Below are 25,622 nucleotides of genomic sequence, written 5' to 3'. Positions count from 1 at the left end.
ACGTTGTTAAACGCATAAAATAGGATAATATTTTTTTTAGTTCAATTTCGACACACAACACTGCCATAAAATTAGAATCATTATTACAATTTGTATGTTCTTTGGTTTTAGTATCATGTTTTGACCATAATTACAATTGGATGATCTTTTGTTTTAGTATTTTGATCTAGTGGAGTTCTTTCATTTATTTATTTATAATGAAAAAAAAGCAACTACTTTAAACCTTTACTACATATATAAATATCGTAAACCTCGCATATGTTTCGATTCATCTTCCAAGTTTATCTTATTCACAAACATAACTCTTGAGTTTTAAGTTTATACCAATTAATTTTTAGTTCTACCGTTTTTTTTTTTATAAAGTTTCCTAATATTTCAAATAATCTTAAAACATTTTATCTTTTTATAAATAGATTTTTTAATGTCTTCAAGATAACCATTTTCATTAAGATTGGTTATTCATTGATCTTTTATTCTCTTTAAATAATTTAATATAATAAACATGAGAGGTTTAGTTATGTTTTAAATATTCGATAAATTTGAGAACATTCACTTGAGTCACTAATAAATTTTTATAATTTATTGAGCACTTAATAAATTTAAATTTTTCAATTGAATTCTCGCTCTTAACATTTTTTGCTAACTCAGTGATATGGTCATTAAGTGGCTGACCGTGGATATTATCTTGTTAAGACATCATGCTTAATTATTGTCATGTGCAATTTTACTATTTTAAAATATTATAAATTATAAATTTATAATATATAACTTTATAATTTTTAAATTTTTAAATTTTATAAATATGATAATATGATGATAAGACAATATGACGATATAATGATAAGACCATATGGCTAGATATGTCAAAATGAGTTCCAACCTTTGAACCAACGGCTCACCAAAGGTTTGAATCGGATTGGGTTGAGAAAATTTTATTTTTTCAAAAGTAAGTTGAATTGAACTCAACTTACTTAATCCACGAGTTAAATGGGTTTGAGCTATGTTGAATGTGGGTTGACCCACCAACAAAAACATTATTAATTTTTGTTACAATTTTTTATTTTATTTTATTTTTTTATAATTATTTACCACTTTTAATTATATAGGTTCACAATTTGGTATTTTTAAATACTAGAATGTTCTGAATAATATTTAAATAGTTTGAATGTTTGATTTATTTTTTTGTCAAGTTATATATGTTGATATTTTATAACAATATGATGATATGACGATATAACAATATTTCAACATGACAATATAACGATAACACAATAAAATAATATAATGATATAACGATATAACGTTATGACGATATGACAATATGATGATATGACGATATAATAATATAACAATAAAAATTTAAAATTATAAAATCATAAATTATAAAATTATAATTTATAAAGTTTTTAAAATAATAAAATTACATGTAACTGACAACCAACAACGGTGATATGAAAAAAAATAATCATATCAATCACTCTAAACAATTACATCACTAAGTTAACAAAAAAAAATTAACCGTGAGAATTTAGTTGAAATATTTAAATTTGTTGATTACTTAATATATCATAAAGATTTATTAAGAACACAATTAAAAATTCTCAAATTTCTCATAAATTTAACATAATTAATCTAATGAAAAATAACCAAAAAGCATTACCCATAATATGGGAATTGATTCTTCCATTATTTGGTGTTTATTTTATGTACAAGTGAGTCAGTATTTTCAACGTTATACTATTGACACAAACTAAAATAGTTATTTAGTATAAAAAGGTATAATATTCATCAAATTTAATATATGTACATTAAACGTGAGTATACTTTTTTAGCAATCAATTAAAAATATCCTTAATATGAGTTAAAAATAGTTATAATAAACTCTATAGTTTTTATTTATTTTATGTATAACATATAATGATTTACAGTCATTAAAACATAACACATTTTAGGATTGGAAATTTAAGATAAATTTTAATTGTTTGTTTTTTACTTTTAAAATATTATTTTATAACATTTTAATGTAGAAAAAGATGAACTGTATGCGTTTAAAAAAAGTTGCCGGCTCAGTACTACAAAGATGTCACCGTATATAGTAACTAAAAAATGTATTGAATTTGCAAGGTAAAGTAAGCAAAGTAGTTTTAAATAAAAGAAGGAAAAGTTATGGATGCGTAGTGGCATATACCGGGCACTTACACTCCCACAACTAAGGATGTTAGGTTGAATTATTTAGACGTGCAAGACATCACTACACGTCTTACCTTTATTTCTTTATTTTTCTTTCCAAAAAACACTTAGTAACATACTGACATCGAAGAATAGGAACAAAATAAAAACTTTTCTTTGATACATCACATCTCAGATACGCATACGAGTTTTTAGTTTTCGATCATGTTAACGTTAGGCATCATTACTGAGGAAAATATCAGTTTTCTTAAAGTAAGCATAAGCATTTGAGAACAATAGAAAGAGAGAACAATTGATATAGTTTTTAGAAGAAAAAAAACTTCCCAAATTTGTTTTTTTCAGGTAAAAAGTTTAATGTCTTAAACCAAATAACAAAAATACGGTGAATTATTTGACTCAAAGTTACTAACTACTTAAGCTAAAATAAAGTTTAAAAAATAACTGGAATAAAATAAAAGTTCAAAATATTTATTTGTAAATAAGATAAAGTTTAAGATTAATTAAAATAAAATTTAAATTCAAACTTAAATTTAAACTTAAATATTTATTTATTCAAAAATTAGGAGAGTTAAATACTTGATAACAAATGTACAGTAAAATATTTCTATTCGAAATGCACGAATTAAGTAATTCAAACAATTTAACAAGTTATGAAATTGTTTCTATATTTGTTAAAGAAAAAGTGTTCTATTACTTGAATATTATCATTGAAAAAACTTTTCAGATTTTTTTTCACACACTTTCAAAGTGACCGCGAAGAACCTACTAAAGTGTTTTAAATAATAAAAAAAGTGATGATATACTTAAATAACATTTTTTTTATTCAACTTCTATTCACCATTAAAAAAAAATATAAAATGAATTAAAATGAATAAAGTAGAAAAATTAAAAGAATAATTTTTATCAATTGTTAAATAGGTGTAAGAAGATTAAGAAGTATATATTTATAATTCTTCTAAAAAGAAATACGAATTGTTTTGAATATTGAAAGACAATTTACAAAACTACTTTTTAACAGGAACAAAAAAAGACAGAGCCCATGAGTTGTGGCGTCTCTAGATAGATAAGGCTGTTTCTTCCTGAATCTCCGTTTAAATGTTGTGGAGGGTGCAAAGAGTAAAAAAGTTGATGCTTTGTGTAACGACGGGCAAACTGACCTTAAGTGATTACAAAATGGGCTGGGCCCTGTATAGAAACAAAATGCTCTCGTCTTCTACGACGTCGTATTAGTCTATTGGGAAAGGACACACTGGGCACCAGCAGAATGAACATGGCGATAACCTCCAATGGAGAAAACGCAACAAATTTGACCATCTCCCGTCGCACACACTTCTTAATTTGAACAGACATCATGCCCCTTGGACCTCTACTAGAGCCACCTTAAGTAACACTAACTTACCCTTCAATAATTAATTTATCATTATTATAATAAGCTTCACCTATAAACAACGCATCCATGCCTTCTCCTTCAGGTACTCGACCTCTATTGTAGGAGTATTTGATTGCATTGTACTGTCGCTTTCTCTCGTAACCGATTTCTGTTTCAGCTCGTAGACTCACAATGGCCGCGATATCAAACTCATTATCACTCAAGCACGGTTTCTCTCTGGCGCGTCCGCAACGTCCTTTTCTCACTCCAGTTCCTCCTTCTTCCACTTCAATCAAATTCAGAAGATGCTACGCCGCTTTCGCCAATGAGAATCGCGAGTACGGCTTCTCTTAATTCATGCATATCACTGTTTTTTATTTTTTTTCAATTTTAGTTATTACGCGATTTTGAGTTTTCATTTTCTGTTGGAGCAGGTACGTGATCGTTGGCGGTGGAAATTCCGCGGGATATGCTGCACGCACTTTCGTCGAGCACGGCTTGGCGGATGGACGCCTTTGTATTGTGACCAAAGAGGTTTAATAGTTTCTAGCTTCAGTGTGTCAATTTCTGTTTCTTTAGTTTGAACTTGAACGTGATCTGTTTCTTTGTTGTTATTTATGATTTTTCGTTGAATTCGATGAATCAGCCATATGCACCTTACGAGCGTCCTGCTCTGACGAAAGCGTATTTGTTCCCGCCGGATAAGAAACCAGCGCGTCTCCCTGTAAGAGTTTTTTCCCTTAGTTACTGATAAAATGCGATTGCATCGTGTGATCCATTTAACGGACCTCATCTAGAATAAGGCTTTGGTGGTGGGGTGCTCATATATACTCTTCAATTAGTTATATTATTATGCTATTATTGCCATTCTGTACTGTTGTTCCCTGGCTTCACATTATGGTTTCTTGTCTGTGATAGTTCTTATATGTCTTTTTAGGGTTTTCACACGTGTGTTGGATCCGGTGGAGAGAGGCAGACTCCAGAGTGGTATAAAGAGAATGGGATAGAGGTAACTCTATATTTTGCTGTTGGAATCGTTTTGCAACAGGTTTGATCAGGGTAGGGATTTCAAAAATAAAGAGTAGAAAAATTTTAAGATTGCTTTGCATACACTGTTAAGTTTGTTTTTGGAATTCAGTTGAGTTCAACTGAAGACCAATCTGTCTCTTCTATTCTATTATGTTTGCTGCTTTGGAAAGCGGAAAGTTCTGTACATAAGGCTCCAAACTGGTTTCCACACACACACTTTAAGTATGCGCATGGTGCAATGAACGTAAAATTGCTTGAAATAGAATGGTAAAGCTTTGTATAATGTAGCTGTCTAAGGCAGCGTTCCTTTTGGTTCTCATCATTTAAAGCCAGTGAGATGAAGAGTTTAGGCTGTTTGTTTTTCCTGTCCAGATGTTGTATGAAGATCCAGTAAAGGATATTCATATTGAAAATCAAACTTTGACAACAAATTCTGGAAAAATTCTGAAGTATGGTTCGCTTATTATCGCAACAGGATGTACAGCATCAAGGTGTTGGTTTATTTACTTTAGTTCACTATTTATGTTTGTGTACAATGTGGTGCTGAAAATCTGAGTTGTTGATTTCTTGATGCAAGGTTTCCAGAGAAAATTGGGGGAAACCTACCTGGTGTTCACTATATCCGGAATGTTGCAGATGCTGATGCACTGATTTTATCATTGGTAATTTATTATGCCCTCTTACATGAATAATTTGATTGATTTTCACATTTCAAGTGGAGCATCTCTTGCACGTTCCAATTCTTACAATCGTTTGGTGTAGGTATTCAAATTGTGGTTTTTCCAATTCTACGATATTTTCACCATGAATATATTATTCTATCATAATCTTTGTCAAGAGTTCTTTCATACAAATTGAGAAAAGTTACAAATATTTTACATTTGTTGTAAGGTTGCTTTTAAGAAACATATCAATACAGCCTAAAGAAAAAAAAACAATAGGACATGCAATTGGTTCGTCATTATGATTTGTTTCATTTGTTTTCTTTAACTTCCAGGAAAAAGCAAAAAAGGTTGTAGTTGTTGGAGGTGGTTATATAGGAATGGAGGTTGCTGCTGCTGCTGTTGGTTGGAATCTTGATACCACGGTATGTGTTTATTCTGCACCTTTTTCATTATCTATTTTATAGTTTGAAGTGAAAAGTTCTTGTTCTGACTTCCGTTATTGCCTATTAAGTGTTCATCTATGCCAACAGAAGTTTTGCATTTTGGTTCTCTACACAAAGCTTTAAAATGTCTTGCGTTAAGTAAATTTTATTGTATGTGATGAATCGTGAATTCATAATTAGGAGTCATTTAAAATTTCTTGCATTAACTTGTTTTGTTGAATGTCTACATTGGATCAGGCATGACATTCCTTTTTGTGATGTGTAAAATAACTACCCTCGAATCGCCACAAAAGGGTTGGTTAAGCCATACAAAAAATTCAATGAATTCATTATAAAACTCTTCACTTTTTATTGTTATATTGGGGATTAGAAATATGACTGTTGCTTTTCAATTAGCTTTTTCTACTTTCATTTCTAATTCGTTTATCTTATAGACTAGTATACCCCTTGTTGAAAGGATTAGTAACAAAACAGTGATGGAGGATGTTACCACTCTAGTACTATAGTGAGAAGAGAGAAACTGAGAAGAAAGATAATGAATGTTGTGTGTTCTTATTTATAATATAGAAGAGATACAATAACAAGGAACAAAATTAACATGTAATGATAAAAAATATTTGATAAAATATTTTTCTACCAAATCACATCATATCTCCTTATTTAGTGTTGTCAAATCACACCTTTAACATTCTCCCTCAAGTTGAAGCATTATATGGGACAAACCTTTTAGAAATATCATCAACACAAAACCCCTTGAGGGACCTAGTAAACATGTCAGCTAGTTGATTGCTGAAGATGACAGTAAATAATTACAAAGCAAGTAGATATTTCCTGGACATGATTTTCTCTATCAAAGTGACAACAATATTTAGTGCGTTTCTTCCCTTAAAATCATATCTTTAACACTCCTCAGGCTGTAATGTGTGTACCATGACTCAAACTTGTTAACAATGATTGGACGACACAATAGCTACGCAAAACCAAAGTTGTTAGAAAGCAAAATTGCTCAGAGGATGTGGTAGCTGCTAGTGCAAAAATGCTTAGAGAACATGGTAATTGTTGGAGAGCAAAAATGCTTAAAGAGCACCTCGGCTGCCAGAATGCAAAAATGCTTGGAGAGTGCAGTCACTACTGGGAAGCAACAAGTCTTATGAGGTTTCAACAACTTTCAGAGAGCAAAAATTGTCATTGCGCAACAGGGCAATGCTAGTAGTGCCAGATGCCGGCCAGAAAAAGTTTGTTGGGAGAAGAAAACAAACATTTTGGAAAAATATCCATGATGAACAATAAGGCTAGTTGGAAAAAGCTCGATGAAAATATAAGCTCACTAGAAAAATGTTGTCAACAAATAGTACTTGCCAGAAAAACATCGACAATAAACATTACTAATCGAAAAACATCATCGGTACACAGTATTGGCTGGAGGAACATCAACTGTAGATACATAAGGTTATAGATGTCTCCTATTCTAATAAATTGACATGAGTTAAGACAAACGCATGAGTTGAACTTTTATGCATACCCTTTATAAGATTTTTTTTTTGTAAAGTTTTGGCCGACTGACTTGCAAATATGTGTTTCCATAAAAAGTAGATCATATTTCCGGAAGATCAACTTTTGCAAAGACTGTTTACTCCTTCTCTTTCCCGGAGATATGAAGAACTCTACCAAAAAAATGGAGTCAAAATCTTAAAGGTATTTCCTCTTTCTCCATTTCTGTAATTCTTTCCATTGCTATAATTATTAGGTAGTAATGGGTTTGAGAAAACCTTTCCCTTTTTTGTTTTTTTTAAATCTTAATTCGCCAGGGTGCCTCCATAAAAAATTTGGAAGCTGGTTCTAATGGACTTGTAGCTGGTGTGAAACTTGGAGATGGATCTGTGGTGGAAGCAGATACAGTAATTACATTTTTAAGTACTCTTTAATATTTGAAGATCATTTCCGTACAAATTTACTTCTGTAATGCATGCGTTACAAGAGAAAGAATTGAGGTTTTAAATCTACGTTAGGCAAGAAGGACAAAACGTAGAGATTTTTTTTTTTTTTTTCTCTTTACTTTTTCTTCTGATTCACAGGTTATCATAGGCATCGGAGCTAAACCTGCTGTCAGCCCCTTTGAGAGGGTGGGCCTAAATACAGATGTTGGTGGTATACAGGTGAGGCCAATTAATAACAATAATTTGAAAAAAAATTAAAAAGATTAGGAAACACTAACGACTAAGAGTCTTATAATGAACCCTATTTTTGTGCATGGGCAAGACCATCTATGTCTTCCCTTTCCGGTGAATGAAGCATAGGTTTTTAAACATGTTAATCATCAATTCTCGGAGATCATTCTGTTTATTAGAGATACTACCCACATTTGCAGAAGAAACTTGGAGGGAGCCAAAATAATGGTTGAAGAACTTTGTCTAAATGCATCAATAGCTTTTTTTTTTTTTTCAGGTTGATGGTTTGTTCCGGACAAGCATTCCAGGAATCTTTGCTGTTGGTGATGTAGCAGCTTTCCCTTTAAAGGTACAAAATTAACTTTGCTTTTGAAGTTTTATCAATTCATTGTTGGAGCATTTACAGTTTGGATTAGATATATTTTAGGCAAAAGAAAAGAAAGTATTTTTGGATGAATTTGAATACAATATTTAATCCAGTCCAATTTCTTATAGACTGGATTGGATTGGTTATGTGGTTTTAGTCTCCTCCTATGTAACACATACTATTTAATAAATATAATAAAAATACTTATTCAGTGTATTGAATATCGACCTGTTAGACAATAGGCACCGCATTATCCAACTTGTAAATCTAGGGTTAAAATAATATGAAGTTTATATAAAGTTGCAGATACATGTTTATACATAAATTTTACATTACTAGAATTTAGGCATGGGAACTCTCAATCCTACAAAACTGTTTTTTAGGATAACTACCGGCCAAATCAAGCCTTATAAGGATTACATTGATTACATATTTAGCAGTTTGAGATTTTAACGAATGCATGCACAAATTTTTACTTCTCTTTGTAGACTTAGACTTGGCACACTGTATATAATATTTTGTTTCTTCTATCCATTCTTTATCAAAAGTCAAAACCTATTTTTCAGCATAAACATAAAAGTGATATAATAGCAGAGAACAAAAGATACAACAACCACAACAATATTATAGTTTGAAAAGATAAAAATACAAAATTCAAGCTAACTAAATTAATACACTTATAAAATATTAATATAATTAGACTTAAAATAGTTAAAAAAATTATGAACAAAATAAGTAGGTATATACAAATATTAGTACAATAATTTCATAAACAAAATTATATATACACGTAATTTGGGCTTGACTTGGGTTTGGATTGGCTTTGAAAATCACATACGAATTCCAATCCAATTCAATAAAAACTTCTCAACTATTTCACTTGATTTGGTTTTTTGTTATTTTCTTTTTGGCTTTTAGTTTGGTGTTCGTGATTTGCATTGAATTGGATCAGTTTATGTATATCTTTTCATTTTTTTCATCTGACATATGAGTTTATGGAAAACCGGACAGATTTATGACCGTATCTCTCGAGTGGAACATGTAGATCATGCTCGTCGCTCTGCACAGCACTGTGTGAAAGCATTACTCAGCGCACAAACTCAAACGTACATGGGATTATATGTTCCTGTCATTTATCCTTGGAGTTCATTTTTTTCCGCCAGCTGATTTTCTGAATTTACTTAATGAATTTTCAGGTATGACTATCTTCCATACTTCTACTCGAGGATTTTTGAATATGAAGGAAGCCCTAGGAAAGTATGGTGGCAGTTCTTTGGAGACAATGGTAAATATTACTTAAAAATAAATATTATCGCCAGTATTTGCTTCTTTTATCAACTTTTAAATTTCTCTTATTACTCTTACCATTTATTTTTCTTTGGACAGTCGGAGAAACAGTTGAAGTTGGAAATTTTGATCCTAAAATAGCTACCTTCTGGATTGAATCTGGTAATGCTTTAATGTGTACGTTTAAATGCATACATATGCTTGTTTGATCTTTGAATTACTCTTACAAAGAATATGATTACTTGAGCACAGGTAAGCTGAAAGGAGTTCTTCTTGAAAGTGGGAGCCCCGAGGTACTTGCTAGTTGCCACTATCTTTCTACAGTGTAATTGATATTATTAGAATTATACACAGACACACACACTAGCAGAAAGATAGACACTACATGGTCAGTCTTTCTGCATTTCTTATACTTTTAGATAAGACGTAAAATTGATATTTTATGAAAAGAATTATCGAATACTGCAAGTATCCTAATACAATAGGTACTTAATGGAGTTAATTTGCCATAATCTATGGCATGTTTACGAAAAATCGGCAAAGTTGCTTTCGTTTTTATTGGTATCGTTAAATGTGTACACAACACGATAACACTGTTGGTCAGCAGTTATTTTTGTTAGCTTGGTTCTGTTTCAGTTTGTACAATTTCTTTGGTAAGGAGAAGTTAAGAAAGTTGAATTAATTCTTGTAAGCTAAAATCAATATATACAGTTAAACTTTTAGAAAAAAAAAAGAGAGGTTCTATAAAAATTAACTAATTGTTAGTTTTTGATTATGGAAAAAGCTCAAACCATTTTTATCTCATTTTCTTCTCACTCATAGTATTTATATTTAAATAGAAGTTTATCTAAGTAGAGACTAAGTTCTCTTTCTATACTACACTAGTAAATTACAGAATTTATATTCAGAACTAGTCGTATATAATTGAGAATTCATTTCAATAGACGTGGGATCATTGAAAGAGAAAACCTAATGCTGATTTTTTGTTTTTAACTCAGGAATTTCAACTCCTGCCTAAACTCGCCAGAAATCAACCTCTGATTGACAAAGCCAAACTTCAAAACGCAACTACAGTGGAGGAGGCTCTAGAGATTGCTCGGGCATCCTTACAAGGCAAAGCCGCTGTCTAATAATCTCGGTAATAGCATCCAGTCACTTCTATTCATTTTCGGCCAGATTATCAGGGACCATCTGTCGTCATCTGAGTAGGGATTGCCCCCTTTGGGAGAGAATAATTTTTATTATATTCACTCACATGTTATTATTAATGGGTTTGAACTGGAATGAATGTCTTGGATCTGATTTAGCGTCATTTGGCATCCATGAATTTTCTCAATAATTTAAGATAGTCTTTGCCTTTTCACTTTACATTTATCGTCCTGGAATGTGATTTTTGTTCTTTACTTACTACCCTCAACCCTGACTTCCTTTCCATTCCTCGATGGTTGATTTTTTAACGACTGTTTTTTCTCGTTAGTTTGCTCGACCTTGCATTTCCAGGTTCTTTTTCTAATATAATACAAGGCAGAATAAAGTTCTTTTGTATGTGTCCTGCGTATTATAGGTCATTGTTTGCTGGTTGATTTTGGTAGATTAAAAAATTGAGTGTGAAGGGTTTTTTTTACTCAATGTGGATCTTCACACCTAATGAATCCTGACAATCTCTCCCACAATAGGTTTTTGGGTCATTTTTAACGAATGAGACTTTGTATAAATTGAATTCTTACAATCATCTCATTAAGTTTATGAGGGGATGAGGCTTTCTATTTATATACCGGTCATCTTATTTATTTTTTGCCGATGTGAGACTTTGAACTCGCATTTAATCAAATCAATCTTTTCCTAAATAGGTTTATAAGTCTTTTTACTTATATACTAATCATCTTATTATTTTTACCAAATGTGGGGTTTTAAACTACATGAATCCTATCAATCTTTCTCTCAATAGGTTTTTAAGTTCCTTTTATTTATTTATGTAACAATGATTTTACTCATTTTTACCCGATGCGGATGTGGAGTTTTGACTTACGTTAAATCCTAATAATTTGTTTTTGTATAGGTTTATGAGTCGCTTTTTTTATATACTGTTTTCCTTAATAGATTTATGAGCCGTTTTTCTTATATACTAGTTATCTTATTAATTTTTTTTAATGTAGAATTTTGGACTAACATTAAATTCTAAAAGTTATTTTTTTTATTATATTTTGGAGTCATACTTATATGCTTGTCATTGTATGAGAAATGAAATTAAAGGGGCACTTAGACTACTTTAATAAAAAATTGGTTTAAAAGCTTGCCGTTAACTATTTGTTAATAACTTCTGTAAGTATTTTGTATAAGTCCTTGTCATTCTGTAACTTGAAGAAAAATCCCTATACTTTCTATGGGAGAATATTCAAATCAAGTAACACATTTTGAACATTTTTCTCGTGTAATATGCAAACTTAAATACTTGTTCTCCTAAAGTAAAAAAATAACAAATTTACAAAAAAAACACATTAACAACTAAAAGATAGATTGCCGATATTTTTTTTAATTAATGTATCATTTTCAATAACAGAGGAAAGCTATTAGCGATTTTAATACCTTTAGTGTCTTCCAACAAAGAACTGAAGGCCATGATAAAAAAACAGAGCTTAATAGTTTATTTATTTTTTTATTGAAAGAGCGCGCGTTTTTTTATCTATTTCAAAAAAAAATTCAAGCACAGCTCAGTTATACCAAGGATAAAATATGTTTTTTTTTTTTAAATGAATGAATTCAATTCTAATTTAAAAGTAAAATTCTGTATTTTCTAAAATTTTAAAATACGATTTTTATTCCAGTATTATTTGTTGGAAAAAAAAATCAAGTGATTACCTAATTAAATCATCCATTATTACGTATTAATACTGTCAACATATAGCATTTTTTAAAATTTGAGCATGCACCATAACTATTCTTCGTCCAGAGAGTGTATAACATGCAGCGTGACGCATAGGTCATTCCCAATGCGAAAGACTTGGTCAAGCTTTTACCCTTCAAATCTTCAACAACACGCAAACACAGACAAAATCAAAACAAATTCATTTGTTTGGCTGTCATAAATCTTGCGTCAATTTCATCCCTTCCTTGCCCAACACTCTCATTCAATAGAAAAACAAAACGCACAGATTTAGTTTTCATTTTTCAAACCATAAAATCCTTGTCAAACTTAGAAAACTTTAAATAAATTTCCACAATGAAATCATTTTTTAAAGTTAGCTATTTTTTCACATTTTAGTGATTAAATATGTATTTATACCAGTGAAAACATAGTTTTAGACGATGCACTTCTTTCCAAAACTTAAACTTTTTATATTCTCAATTTGATGAATTACTTTGTTTTTGAACGAAAAATTAATAACAAATTATTAAAAATAATATTTAAATAAAGATTAAATGTTAGAATGTGGAGTTATTGGTGGAAACATGTAGTAACTTTTCTTTGGAGGTGTTGGATTAGAGAGATGTATGTAATACTTGGGAAGTTTTAAAATAAAAATGAGTGATGTTAACATGAAGGGTTGATTTAAGAATCTTAAAGGAGTTATTGGATTGAAAATGGTCTAAAATGTTAGTTTACCCAAAAAACAATTAACTAAGAAGGCACTTGTTTGACTTGTTTTGATCTTATATTATATAATAACAGGGTTGATGCATTGGAAATAGTCCATCCTCCACATAAACCTTGCCCCAACCCATCACTGAAATTGCACTGCTAATTTCTCTGCTTCTTCCTTTCTTCCTCAAACACTCTTCACTCATTGTCAAAACTTAGACCAATTTGTAAATGAAGGTGAGACTTCCTATTCTTATTGAAAGTTCAGTTCCTCATGCACTTCCTATGTTATATCTTCTGGTTCTCTCTAATCTTATATGTTTTTGTTTTGCCTTTCACAAGTTTGTGTCCCTTTCTCATCATTCTTCCTTTAAACAAGAATGACCTCTTCAATATATATCTCTTTTATCTTTGTTTAATTTTCATTTTCATTTTCTATCCCCTCCCCCACTCTGTTTTTTATCATTATACCCATTTTCTAATCTGTTTCATACATATATTATTTAAACGCTATCATAGTTGATGCAGATTATAGTATGCACACATCACAGTACCATAGTCCATATTTCAGTTACAATATGATTTCACATCTCTTCTTTTCCTAGCTTAGCTTCTATACAAACACAGAAAAAGAAAAGAGCTTAAACATGTTTTAATCTTAATTGGTGATTATTGTTTCGTGATTATTATTACGAGCTTAAACCTGCATGTTGTTGTTGTTGCTGTTTTGTTTTGCTGCAGAAAGTGGTGGTGAAATTGGATTTGCACGATGAGAAAGCAAAGCAGAAGGCGATGAAATCGGTTTCTAGCCTGCCAGGTACTGATTTAAGACCTTACTTTGGTAGCTTATGGATTTAAATTATAATTTTGATAATTATAGAAAAATACATCTAAATTCTCTCTTTCATTTACTGCAATTTCTAACTGTGGATATTGGACCATTAGGAATCATTCAATACATATAAATATTGATTTGGAACAATTTTTCCCATTAATTAGTGAGAATGGCTTTCAACAAAGCATGTTGTCAATATAAAAGGACAAAGGGGTTAATCACAGGAATGGACGTTTATTTTGTCTCTACTTGCCACTCTGAACATAAGTGAACCTTAATTAGTAAAATGGACGGCTTAAAGTTATGTGTTAATTATCAATTCCTTAAACAGATTTTAATATTTACAACACATTTAAAAAAAATAAGACGTTTGTTGATAATTTGAATATGCAGGTATTGATTCGATCTCCATGGACATGAAGGAGAAGAAACTGACAGTAGTGGGTGACATAGACCCTGTGAGTGTGGTGAGCAAATTGAGAAAAACTTGGCACACAGAAATTGTAACTGTTGGGCCGGCAAAAGAGCCAGAGAAGAAGAAAGACGAAGAGAAGAAAGACGATGGGAAAAAAGATGACAACAAGAAGAAAGATGATGAGAAGAAGAAAGATCCAAATCAGCAAATTGAGGAACTTGTCAAGCTCTACAAAGCATACAATCCTCACATGACCACATATTATTATGTTCAGAGTGCTGAAGAAAACCCTAATGCTTGTGCTATTTCTTGACTCACACTCTCATCTTTTTTCATCTTTCACACCATCAAAAAACCACAACTCATGTTTATTGGTGAATCCCATGCCACCATAGATGACCCAACCTCGTGAAACCTTCGTGTAAATTATATTTTGGGAGTATTGATTGAGAGGATTACGATGTACCAAAACAGGCTATGGAGGTTTTGAATGAATAAATCAATTGATGTGTGAATTGTGGGAATATTGATCATTACTGTGTTATTTGATACCAATTTAGAAAATTGTGTCTACTGGAATTTTGTTCTTATCGAAAATCTGAGTATAGTCGAAGTTTTTTACCGAGTAAAATTGAAAAAAAATTGACTATTATATATGAATCATAAATTTATTATTTTGAAGATTTAAGTTGAAAATAATGTTATTTTTTTATATCTAAATTTGATTCTTATCTTATTTGTGCTGTGTTATCAAAACTTGTGTTTCTTTTTCGGTCATTTTTCTTCGAAAGACTTTGTAACGTATTTTATGAGAGAAATTGGACTCTACTTGATGTATACATTTTGGGTGACCGTAACATTTTGAAAAGTTGTTTGGGATAAGATTGAATTATGGAACACGGTCTTTTATTATCTTGATCAAGATGTGATGACGATGTTAAGGTTTTATATATATATATATATATATATATATATATATATATATATATATATATATATTCAGAAAAGATTAAAATAGTGACTGTGGTTTTGGTTTTGGGGCCAAAACCAGTGGCCAAATTAATATCCAGAGTTAGCTTGCGGTTGAAAGCGTGTCTCCTTGATTAAGAAGTTTAAGGTAGGGTTGTCACAACAACCCAAGGTTACTTCAAAAACGTTTTTAATTGGATATAATATTTATATTTTTCTCAAAACGTCTTAATGGAAAAAAAAATGTTAAGCCTAGAAAATTAACAACTGGCAATAAAAATTTTAAAAATGTTTATGAAAACAGAGCAAACAATAAGGAAGAATGAGAATGAGTTGTTAATAAATTCCAATGAAAAATCCTAAAATAATAAAAATTGTATGTGTAAAAGTAGGCTTAAACATAATAATTTGAGCATGAAGTAGGTTCTGAAGGTAGTGACTCTTGCTGTGTATTAGGAGGTATGTTAAAATTATTGAGGCATTGTACTGTATTGCCTTATTGTCGGCTCCAATGCATAATTCCAAATGATGAAAAACTTTGTTCTAATTTGTTGGTCGGTTTTAAATTCTTGATGTTGACAAACAACCACCTATGACATGTAGAATCATTATAAATCTATGATCAAGACAAACCATAAGACAATCAAATATAGAAATAGAAAGGTAAAGAAATAAAAAAAATAGTGTTATATTTTTGCTCGTATTGTATACGAATTTGATTCTCTATCGAATTTTGTTATATATTTATTAAGTCTTTGATTATCACTAATTTTGATATTTTAAAATATATTAAAAAATATTTAAAATATCAACTCAATATATTTTTAATATTTAATAAAAGATAACATCAAAAGAATTAATAGAAAATCTGAATTCATTATATACACTATTTATATATAATTTAAAGACGAACTCTTAATATTTGTACTCTTCAAACGATAAATTAATATCTAAAATAATAATATTAAATCATGAGCATCTCTTAAAAAAATTTTATCTTCTGATAACTTATTTGTCAATAACATATATAGCTGAAACATAAAAGCATATTTTCCCTTGTAAATCTTTAATTTCAATTTCAAGGGTTTAAATCTAACTTTTTTTCCCTTGTATCTTCGTTTTTTTTACCTATATCAGTTATTGTTGTTTTTCTCCACTTTAATCTTTTTCTACTTTATTTTTTCTTTCAAAGCTTCTCGAAAAACTATTGGGTCTTGATTATTGATTATAGTTTGTCCAACTTTTGGCAGTCCACCAAGAATTACTTGAAGTACTTGTTGCGATAAAATAATGTATCAACAAAAATAAATGGATATCTTTATGTTCTTTTGGTAAGAGCTTGAGTAATATAATTTAGTGTCTTAACCAACATAGGGAGCGAGTTCACTTTAAAAATATATTTAACTTTATTAAAAAATTTAATATATTTAAACTTGAAGGACCAAAATTATATTTAACTTCATTAAAAAAATTTATTTTATTAAATTAATTTTGTTGTGATGACGTGAGTGATATTTTCATTTATCCATCTCCAACATATCGGCTAATTATTTTTTATTAGCAAGTTAAAGAATATTAACAAGCTACAGAGCAAATTTATTGGCAAGTTAGGGACTAGACGACCAAAGTAAAGGTAATGTAATCTTGACATATACTTAGACAAAAATAATTAAATATTTAAAATTGAATTAAGTCTTTAAAGTAATAAACTTAATTAATGTATAATGTGACGTAAATGGATTCAACATAAAGAGGGTTATTTATGTATAGATTGTTCAACAAAAAGACATTCCGTTAGATTTAGATGCAGATTTTGATAATCACGAGAAGTAAAAGGAATTATAAATCCCCTAATTACGTTAAAGATACTTAAACTGTTGTAGGTAAAGCCTCTTTATTATTGAGATGACACAGTCATCAGTGATGTGATCCTTTTTTAAATGTGTCATCCATATTATAATAATAATCAGCCATTTAAATGCAGAATAGCTTAGGTCACCCCTCTCGTAACATCTAGCATTTTACCACGGTTTTTTTAAGGATCACAGAAATAATTCAAAATTATTTGAGTTTTAATTCAACAATCTTTTTAAATAAAAATAAAAAATAAATTAAGGAAAATAAATATATAAGTTTAGGAGCAAAAATAACTTTTTTTACATATTTAATAAATCCGCACCAAGTATACAATTGATGTCATTCTGTATGCCATTGAACCAATATCTAACTAATCTTGGGTTTCTTAAGAAAAACATTCTTAATTGCAGCACCAAATCTTATCCAATGAGTTTTTGCTATTTGTAAGACAATAATGTTATCTGATTTGATCAAAATTGACTGTTTCTAAGTATACATGTGTTGTCTGATTGTTGTGTACTCTGCAGTAGTTGATCAAAGGAGCTACCTACGCCATTATTTTAAAGTTGTAATATCAAAAGGTATAACCTTGAATACAACGAAAAAGGGGACATACTTTTCTTCTTCTTTCTAAAGTAAAATACAATCCCCTTTCTTGTAAAGGGCTTAAGTTATTAGATTCTTTATTTTATGCGTTTCACTCTTCTGTGACATTACACGTATTACACCTTAATTTATTCTGATATGAATGAACTTTTGGGAATGTTTTCTTGTCTAATAGTTTAACAACATCATCAACCATTAGTTTTAAACTTGTTATCGGATTTGAGATTTTAAGATATGAATTTGAGTGTAAAGATTCAAAATCAATAACTAAGATGTTAAAGAAGAAAAGTATTCCTGAAATTGAAGTTAGCATCTTTTGCGAGAAGAGAACACAACTCACCTATTATTTTATTTATCATATTTTGATTTGTGGAACTTCCAACAAATGTTTATCAGGTAGTAATCTTTTACCTGCCATGCATCATTCAAAATCTCGTTTTTGACTTTGACAAATGAAGAGGAGGAAAAAATGTAGTCTTCTGTACGAAATGGAAATGAATTTGAAGACCTTTATTAACAATTTATTCATAATTGAAAGTTACAATTTCGGTAACAGAATACAGACATCTTTTGGACTCTTTTAATAAACCAATAACCTTACAGAATCTATAAACTTTTTTCACCTTGAACCCGTTATTTGGTCAGTGAAAAAAGAAAAAAATGCCCCTAAGATTGAAGGGGCGTGCATGAATCAGCACAACTTCTAGGACACTAGATTGTGATGCCGATCACAAAAACAGCATCAGGAATTTCCTGTTATCGCTGTTCCATGAACAAATCCAGCGCTTATGTACCTTCCCAAAATAACAAATCAAAGAACCAAGTAATAATCTTCAGATATGAGTTACTTCTTCTAAGCGACTCAGTTTGTGGCTTTAACCATAGGTGACTGAGGTAGGGGAGAGTGAGGTGACATCATGATATCATCAAATCTTCTGGTTTTGAGGCTCAGCCTCAAGTTACTGTGCCAACAATGTTTCTTGTTAGGCACCACCACCTCTTTGTTTTGAAGCACAAAGGTGCGGATTCGTTGCAAAGCAATTTGCACAGCCATGTCATCCATGTTGGCATAGCACACCCTAAACCACCCTGGCTCAGTGCAATGGAAGGAAGAGCCAGGTGAAACATTGATCTTAACTTCATGAATGATCACTTTCCAAAGCTCCATTTCAGACTCCAAAGTTGGCTTTTTCAGAAGTTGCCTTAAATCCATCCACACAAATAGACCAGCATTGCTTTGCAAACACTTTATGCCAACTTTTGCCAACCCCCCAGTGAAAACCCTGAACCTTTGAGCCAACCTCTTTGCACTCTCTGCCAGAAACCTCTCCACAAACTCATCATCATTCAGCATTGATGCTAAAAGATACTGAGTCTGTGTTGACACCAATCCAAAGCTTGACATTTTGCGTGCACAATTAACCACAGCATCGTTGTAAGAGTATATGATGCCAACTCTGAAGCCAGGGAACCCCATGTCCTTTGAAAGACTATAAACAATGTGAACCAGGTTGCGGTCACACTCTATGTCTGTTTCTTCCTCTAATATCTCAGCTATGCTTATGAAACCGGGGTGGCTGAAAACTGTTGCAGCGTATATTTCATCACACACAAGGTGGATACGCTTCTCATTGATGAAGCTCACCACGGTTCTCAGTGTCTTTCTGTCCATGATCGTGCCTAATGGATTTGATGGATTGGTGATGAGTAAACCCTTTACTCTGATGTTATCGTTTCTTGCTTTCTCATAGGCATCGTCCAATGCTTCCTTTGTCAGCATGAAATTATTTGAGCCGTCGCACATAACTGGAACAAGTTGAACTCCCGTTCTCCACCTCAAATCCCGGTCAAAACTGCATTAGGAAATTCAGATTCTTATTAGAAACAAACATCAAGATGTAGATGTCAACAAAATTAATATCATATGATTACATAATTTTTCTTGGTTTATTTTTTCTTGTAATGGGAAGGACAAAAGAAAGTCTGAGATGGCGTGACAATGAATAATCGAACAATGTTCATGATCAAACTGCTATTCAATTGTGGTCTGAATTTGACTTTAGTTTAAGGGCTTTCGTTTTTTATTTGATAGGACCGTTGACTACTTCCACTCATTATCATCATCTTCTTCTAAATTAATGCCCGAAAAATAATGAAAAAAAAAATTAAGAAAGAACTAGAAACTGAATTGAATATATTACCCTGGGTAATAGGGAATGGGCACTAGGAATGCTTCACCGGGATTTGCCAAACAAAAGGCAGTAACTTCGTGTGCACCAGTGGCTCCACCGCTCATGACAATACGGTCAGGGTCAAAGGTGATTCTGTTTCCCCTTGTTCTAGCCATAAAATTAGCCACAGCCTGTGCAAGTTCGCAATTCACGTTTAGCTTTTGATTGCATCAAATGTTATCAATAGTGAAACTCAACTTATGGCATAAAGAGAGCGTTTGTGATCAAATTTCACTTTATGTTGTAACTCACATTTCTGAACTCGGGAAGACCATGATAATCCTGAAAGTTAGCTATGGCCCTGAAATCATTTATTCCTTCTGGAGTGCAAATGGAGGCCTCAGGGTTGTTCAGAATCCAATCTTCAACCAAATCAGAAGTAAGCTGCAAAAATTGAAGATAACTAAATTAGCAGCAGATACGTAGATGAACCATATTCCTCCCAATTCATGCAATTGCATGACATTGGAGTGAAGTTTTACACGGTTTATACCTGATTCTCAGCGAGACCCATTTGGATAACCCCGTTAGGATTATCAGTGGGGTGAAAGGGGTTTTCATCATAAGCCTTCCATCCATCAAAGTATGGGGATGATTCACCATGTCCATCACTGATAGCCATCTTGGACAACAAGTGAGTTTGTTCCATGGCCATGAAACCCATATGGTGTATGTTTATGTTGTGATTAGAGTGTGGAGTGTAAAAAAGTGTGTGAATTGATGAAATCCAAGTAAGTGGGAGAGAGGATGTTGAAATGAAGTTAGGAAAATGGTGTGAATAATTTTTACAAAGGAAATGTGTTGCAATGAAGAAGAGAAGGAAGAGAGAGGGTGTATTTATTGTAGAATGAAGCTTGACTTTGAGAGACAGTGGTTCAGATGGATGAAGGTTCAGAGGAAGGAGAGAAGGTGTGAGGGTTTGAAAATTAGGCAGAGTTGGTATGCAGAGAGACCCACTATTAATTAGTAATGCTTTGTGAGACCTAGCTAGCTGCCACTTGTAATAAATTTTGTCAACTCAGTGGAAACCAGCAACACTTTCCGTTAGTATTCAAGTCCAAATTAAGTTCCCACACTTTCTTATTTCTTACACGTGTATACTCTACTTTCTACATTTTCGTTTTGGTATAAATACACATTTGGTACACAAACTTTTTTGAAAAGTTCAATTTGGTATCCGAACTTTAGAAATATTCAATTTGGTACCCCAATTTTCTAAAGAGATTCAATGTTAAGTTGGAGTTAACACCGTGTCCGTACAGGACACGTGTCAAGCCATGAAATTTTTATTTTTAAAATTTTTTTTTTCAAAAAAATTAATTTTTTTTCAAAAAATTTAAAAACTGTCACGTGTCAGTTTATCATCGTGCCACGTGGCAGCTTACAATCATGACATGTGGCAGTGTAATAGTTGTTTTCAATTTAGTACCTTAATTTAAATTTTTGGTTCAATTTAGTACCCAAATTTTTAAAAATGATTCAATTTCGTCCTTTCATATTTGAGACCAAATTAGTAAATAAGCTTAACTATAACTTATATAAACATGTTAAAATAATTGTTTTGAATTTATACATCAAATCACTACACCTAAATATTCAAATTATTTTATTTTTTACAAGTGTAAAAAATTTCATGTATAAAAAATTACAAAGATTAAAATGTAAAAAATAAAATAATTTAAGTATTTAGGTGAAATGATTTGATGTATATATTAAAAAAAGTTATTGTAACATGTATATATAGGTTGTAATTAAGCTTATTTACTAATTTGGTCTCAAATGGAAGATGACGAAATTGGATGATTTTAAAAAATTGGGGTACTAAATTGAACCAAAAATTTAAATTGGGGTACTAAATTGAAAACAACTATTAAACTGTCACGTGTCATGATTGTAAGCTGTCACGTGGCACGATGATAAACTGACACGTGGCAATTTTAAAATTTTTTGAAAAAAATTAATTTTTTTGAAAAAAAAAATTTTAAAAAATAAAAATTTCATGGCTTGACACGTGTCCTGTACGGACACGGTGTTAACTCCAACTTAACGGAGAGGACCAAATTGAATTTCTTTAAAAAATTGGGGTACCAAATTGAACATTTCTAAAGTTCGGGTACCAAATTGAACTTTCCGAAAAAGTTTAGGTACCAAATGTGTATTTATACCTTTCATTTTCTACTATCAAACATAATTTCAATAACTCATGTGCATACATATCCAACTCTTCCTTTGGGTTGTCATCTAATCAAATTTATTACGAATATAATTAATTAAGGTTAAAATACCTTTTTGGTCCTAATTTTCGTTAAGTTTTTTCAAATAAGTCCTAATTTTGATTTTCTGTTCAAATAGGTCCCAATTTTCGTCAATTATGTTCAATTGGGTCCTTTTTTGCTAACACTGTTTAAATCATTAACGGCCATGAACAGTGACTGCCACGTGTCATCTCGTGGTTTTTTTGAATTTTTTTTATTTTTATTTTTAATTTTTAATTTTTTTTAAATTTTTTTAAAATTTTTTTAAATGTACATGTGTCAACCCAGGAGTGTGCCACGTGTCACTTTGTGGTTTTTTTGAATTTTTTATTTTATTTTTTTGAATTTTTTTTGAATTCTTTTGAATTATTTTTTAAATGTCCACGTGTCAATCTAGTAGTGTGCCACGTGTCAAAGTCAATATTCTATATTCAATTTAGTCCCTATATTTGTTATTTTTGTTTAATTAGGTCCTAATTTTTGTTAAGATTAACCAATTTGGTCCCTATAGAAGATGTGACCAAATTTAATTTTTATATCAAAGTTATAATGATGTGAATTTTAATATATTATATAAAGATATTTAATAAAAAGTATGAATTTTAATATAAAAATTAAATTTGGTTTTAATTTGGAGAGGGACCAAATTGGTTAATGTTAACAAAAATTGGGACCTAATTGAACAAAAATAACAAATATAGGGACCAAATTGAATTTAGAATATTGACTTTGACATGTGACACGCTACTGGATTGACATGTGGACATTTTAAAAAAAATTAAAAAACATTTAATTTTTTTTAAAAAAAAATTCAAAAAAAATTCAAAAAAACCACGAAGTGACACGTGGCACACTCCTAAGTTGACACGTGTATATTTAAAAAAATTAACAAAATTTAAAAAAATTAAAAAAAATTAAAATAAATAAATAAAATTCAAAAAAAACCACGAAGTGACACGTGGCAGTCACTGTTCATGGCCGTTAATGATTTAAACGGTGTTAGCAAAAAAGGACTCAATTGAACAAAATTGACAAAAATTAGGACCTATTTGAACACAAAACCAAAATTAGGACTTATTTGAAAAAACTTGACAAAAATTGGGACCAAAAAGGTATTTTAACCAATTAATTAATTATAGAGTTTTTTTGCGATTTAATAAAAGAAAAAAAAATTGTTTGCCAAAAAAAAAACCAATTGATAACTCATTTTGGGGTAATGCGGTCTTAAAAAAAGTAAATTTTTGTATTTATAAAGAAAAAAGAGAGTGAAGTGTAGTGTCTAATTGATATAAAAACTTTTTGGCTGTCAAAATATCACTCTACTTAATAAATATATGTATTGGTTGAACATTAAAATTAACAAATTCACTCTTGACATTTCTATATACCATTTTTTTTAATAAAATGATAATCAATCTCAATATATTTGTTTATATGAAAAGTAGCTTGATTGTCACATATAAATGTCATTTAAGTGACGTTTCCGAATTTCAATTCTTGAAATAATTGTTAGACAAATAAACTCACAAATAGCTAAAGTCACAATTGTATACTTTGCTTTTACACTATATTATATTATAATATTTTGTTTCTTAATCTTTCAAGAAATCAAATTATCCTTCACCAGACACAATATCTATATGTAAATCTCCTATCAAAAGGAGATCATGCCTAATCAATGAATAACACACAACTTTAGTGTGAAGATTTTGCCCATATATCAAACCTTTTCTTGGAGAAACTTTAATATACTTCAATATATGAATCATAGCATTCCAATTATATGCACACGAAGAATTAAGAAATTAACTCACTATACATTGTCTGCAAAAGAAATGTTAGGACCAATAATTGTAAGACATCAGAATATTTTAACTAATATTTTGCATATCTCAAGATATGTGAGTAACTCCTCTAATTAGGTTTGAGTTTGGCATGAGGAGGTCCATGAGTGTGTCAACAGACTTTAAATTCATTAGCCTATTTTCTTCTTAAATATTTAATGCATACTTTCTTTGAAAAATAATAATTATATTATTGGATTGTGTTACCTCACCTTAAGAAATATTTGAGTATGCTAGGGTCTTTGGTTTGAAAGTGGTAAAACAAAGGTGTTACTTTACCTATAACAAACCTTAGTAATCATTGCATGTAGGCACAATATTACCTACATATACTATTAGATAGATACACTCAACATTCAAGTGACAATAAAATATTGAATGATTTACCTTACTGCAAGTTATAGCAAATTGTTGAACAATGATATTAAATTTGTAAAAACAAGTCCTACAAGACTGTATGAAGCCATATAAAGATTTGTAGAAATAACATACCAATTCAAAAGACTCGCCTAAGCAACAAAGCCTATAGATTTCTCCATATAAATTTCTTTTTACAATCCCTATTAGGGAAAATATTTTTGACATCCATTGGTGATATTTTTTTTTATTATTACTTATTTAAGTGTCAATTTTTTTTTAAATAAATGAATCTTTTCTCCTTTTCTCTAACTTAGGCAATCACTTATTGAAATTAATACTTGAAATCTTAGACAAACCACCTTTTTTACTATAAAAAGGTTGCAATAATTAATTTCCTATAAGAACACCGAACATACCCAACATATGATCTCGTTTTAATTATGTACATTAATATCACACGTATATAGATAACAAATTATATGTATGTGTTAAGTTGTACTTACAAAAGTTGTAGCGTGACGAGTAGTGAGATAGCAAGAGTATAAAGTAAGTGGGGCCTTAGTTAGCGAAGAACAGGTACATCACCATTAAATCCCTTAGGTGGCATGAAAGGAGAGTGTGACCTGATTCACTCGCTACTCAGCCACCCAACCACCCACCCTATATACGCGGAACTCACTCTATCCGTGTTCTACACATAACCTAAATATATGCAAAACTCGCACGGGACCTTCAACCTCAAAATCATTCATTGTTCTTCGACACCACGCATGTGGTGTTCTTGTCGGCAATCCAGGTGTCGGGATTCACCACCTTTCAAAATAACTTGTTTTTTGTTTTTGTTTTCAATAAAGATGAACCAAGGATTATTGTAGGAAACGAGAAATTAATACGCATACAAACACTGGAGTTGTTCAACTGGCTATTTTTTGGTTCTGTTCCCAGCTTCTAGATAAAGGCATGATTCAACTTTTCATTTTTTAATACGTAATATCAAATTCATGATTCCTGAAACTTCTAACAACAGACCAAAATAATCTCAAGTATATAAAAACATATCATTGTCGTACCAATCTCCTACAATTATTATTTCTCTATTATTAAAGTAGATGTATCCCTTCGCATACACAGAGTGTCGTCTGATTCTGTATA

The 25,622-nt window shown here is 30.8% G+C and overlaps 3 protein-coding genes across 3 annotated transcripts; 2 read left to right on the top strand and 1 right to left on the bottom strand.

Annotated features, from left to right (window-relative positions):
* Positions 1 to 3,445: 3,445 nt before the first annotated feature.
* On the top strand, positions 3,446 to 10,886 carry MDAR6 (monodehydroascorbate reductase 6). Its single transcript, XM_085671107.1, has 17 exons — positions 3,446 to 3,662; positions 3,738 to 3,897; positions 3,994 to 4,093; positions 4,206 to 4,283; positions 4,497 to 4,568; positions 4,961 to 5,079; positions 5,166 to 5,250; positions 5,586 to 5,675; positions 7,290 to 7,391; positions 7,505 to 7,594; positions 7,772 to 7,852; positions 8,142 to 8,213; positions 9,243 to 9,337; positions 9,428 to 9,516; positions 9,618 to 9,680; positions 9,771 to 9,811; positions 10,517 to 10,886. Exons 1-17 carry the CDS (start codon positions 3,647 to 3,649, stop codon positions 10,646 to 10,648), a joined length of 1,485 nt encoding a protein of 494 aa, XP_085527233.1. The 5' UTR covers positions 3,446 to 3,646; the 3' UTR covers positions 10,649 to 10,886.
* A 2,302-nt stretch (positions 10,887 to 13,188) lies between these two features.
* On the top strand, positions 13,189 to 14,872 carry LOC114176366 (heavy metal-associated isoprenylated plant protein 39-like). The gene is made up of 3 exons (XM_028061397.2): positions 13,189 to 13,335; positions 13,840 to 13,915; positions 14,327 to 14,872. The coding sequence occupies exons 1-3, from the start codon at positions 13,330 to 13,332 to the stop codon at positions 14,659 to 14,661; spliced, it is 417 nt and encodes a 138-aa protein (XP_027917198.1). The 5' UTR covers positions 13,189 to 13,329; the 3' UTR covers positions 14,662 to 14,872.
* Positions 14,873 to 18,269: 3,397 nt separating this feature from the next.
* ACS6 (1-aminocyclopropane-1-carboxylic acid (acc) synthase 6) lies at positions 18,270 to 20,923 on the bottom strand. Its single transcript, XM_028063670.2, has 4 exons — positions 20,505 to 20,923; positions 20,264 to 20,395; positions 19,982 to 20,142; positions 18,270 to 19,633 (listed from the first exon to the last, which is right to left on the bottom strand). Exons 1-4 carry the CDS (start codon positions 20,673 to 20,675, stop codon positions 18,643 to 18,645), a joined length of 1,455 nt encoding a protein of 484 aa, XP_027919471.1. The 5' UTR covers positions 20,676 to 20,923; the 3' UTR covers positions 18,270 to 18,642.
* Positions 20,924 to 25,622: the final 4,699 nt, after the last annotated feature.

Source organism: Vigna unguiculata, chromosome 3 (assembly GCF_037176805.1).
Source record: "Vigna unguiculata cultivar grain cowpea cultivar isolate G323 ecotype 2 chromosome 3, ASM3717680v1, whole genome shotgun sequence".
NCBI classification, from domain to species: domain Eukaryota; kingdom Viridiplantae; phylum Streptophyta; class Magnoliopsida; order Fabales; family Fabaceae; genus Vigna; species Vigna unguiculata.
The sequence above is the reverse complement of the archived record's forward strand: the minus strand, read 5'-3'. Positions and strand labels throughout refer to the sequence as shown.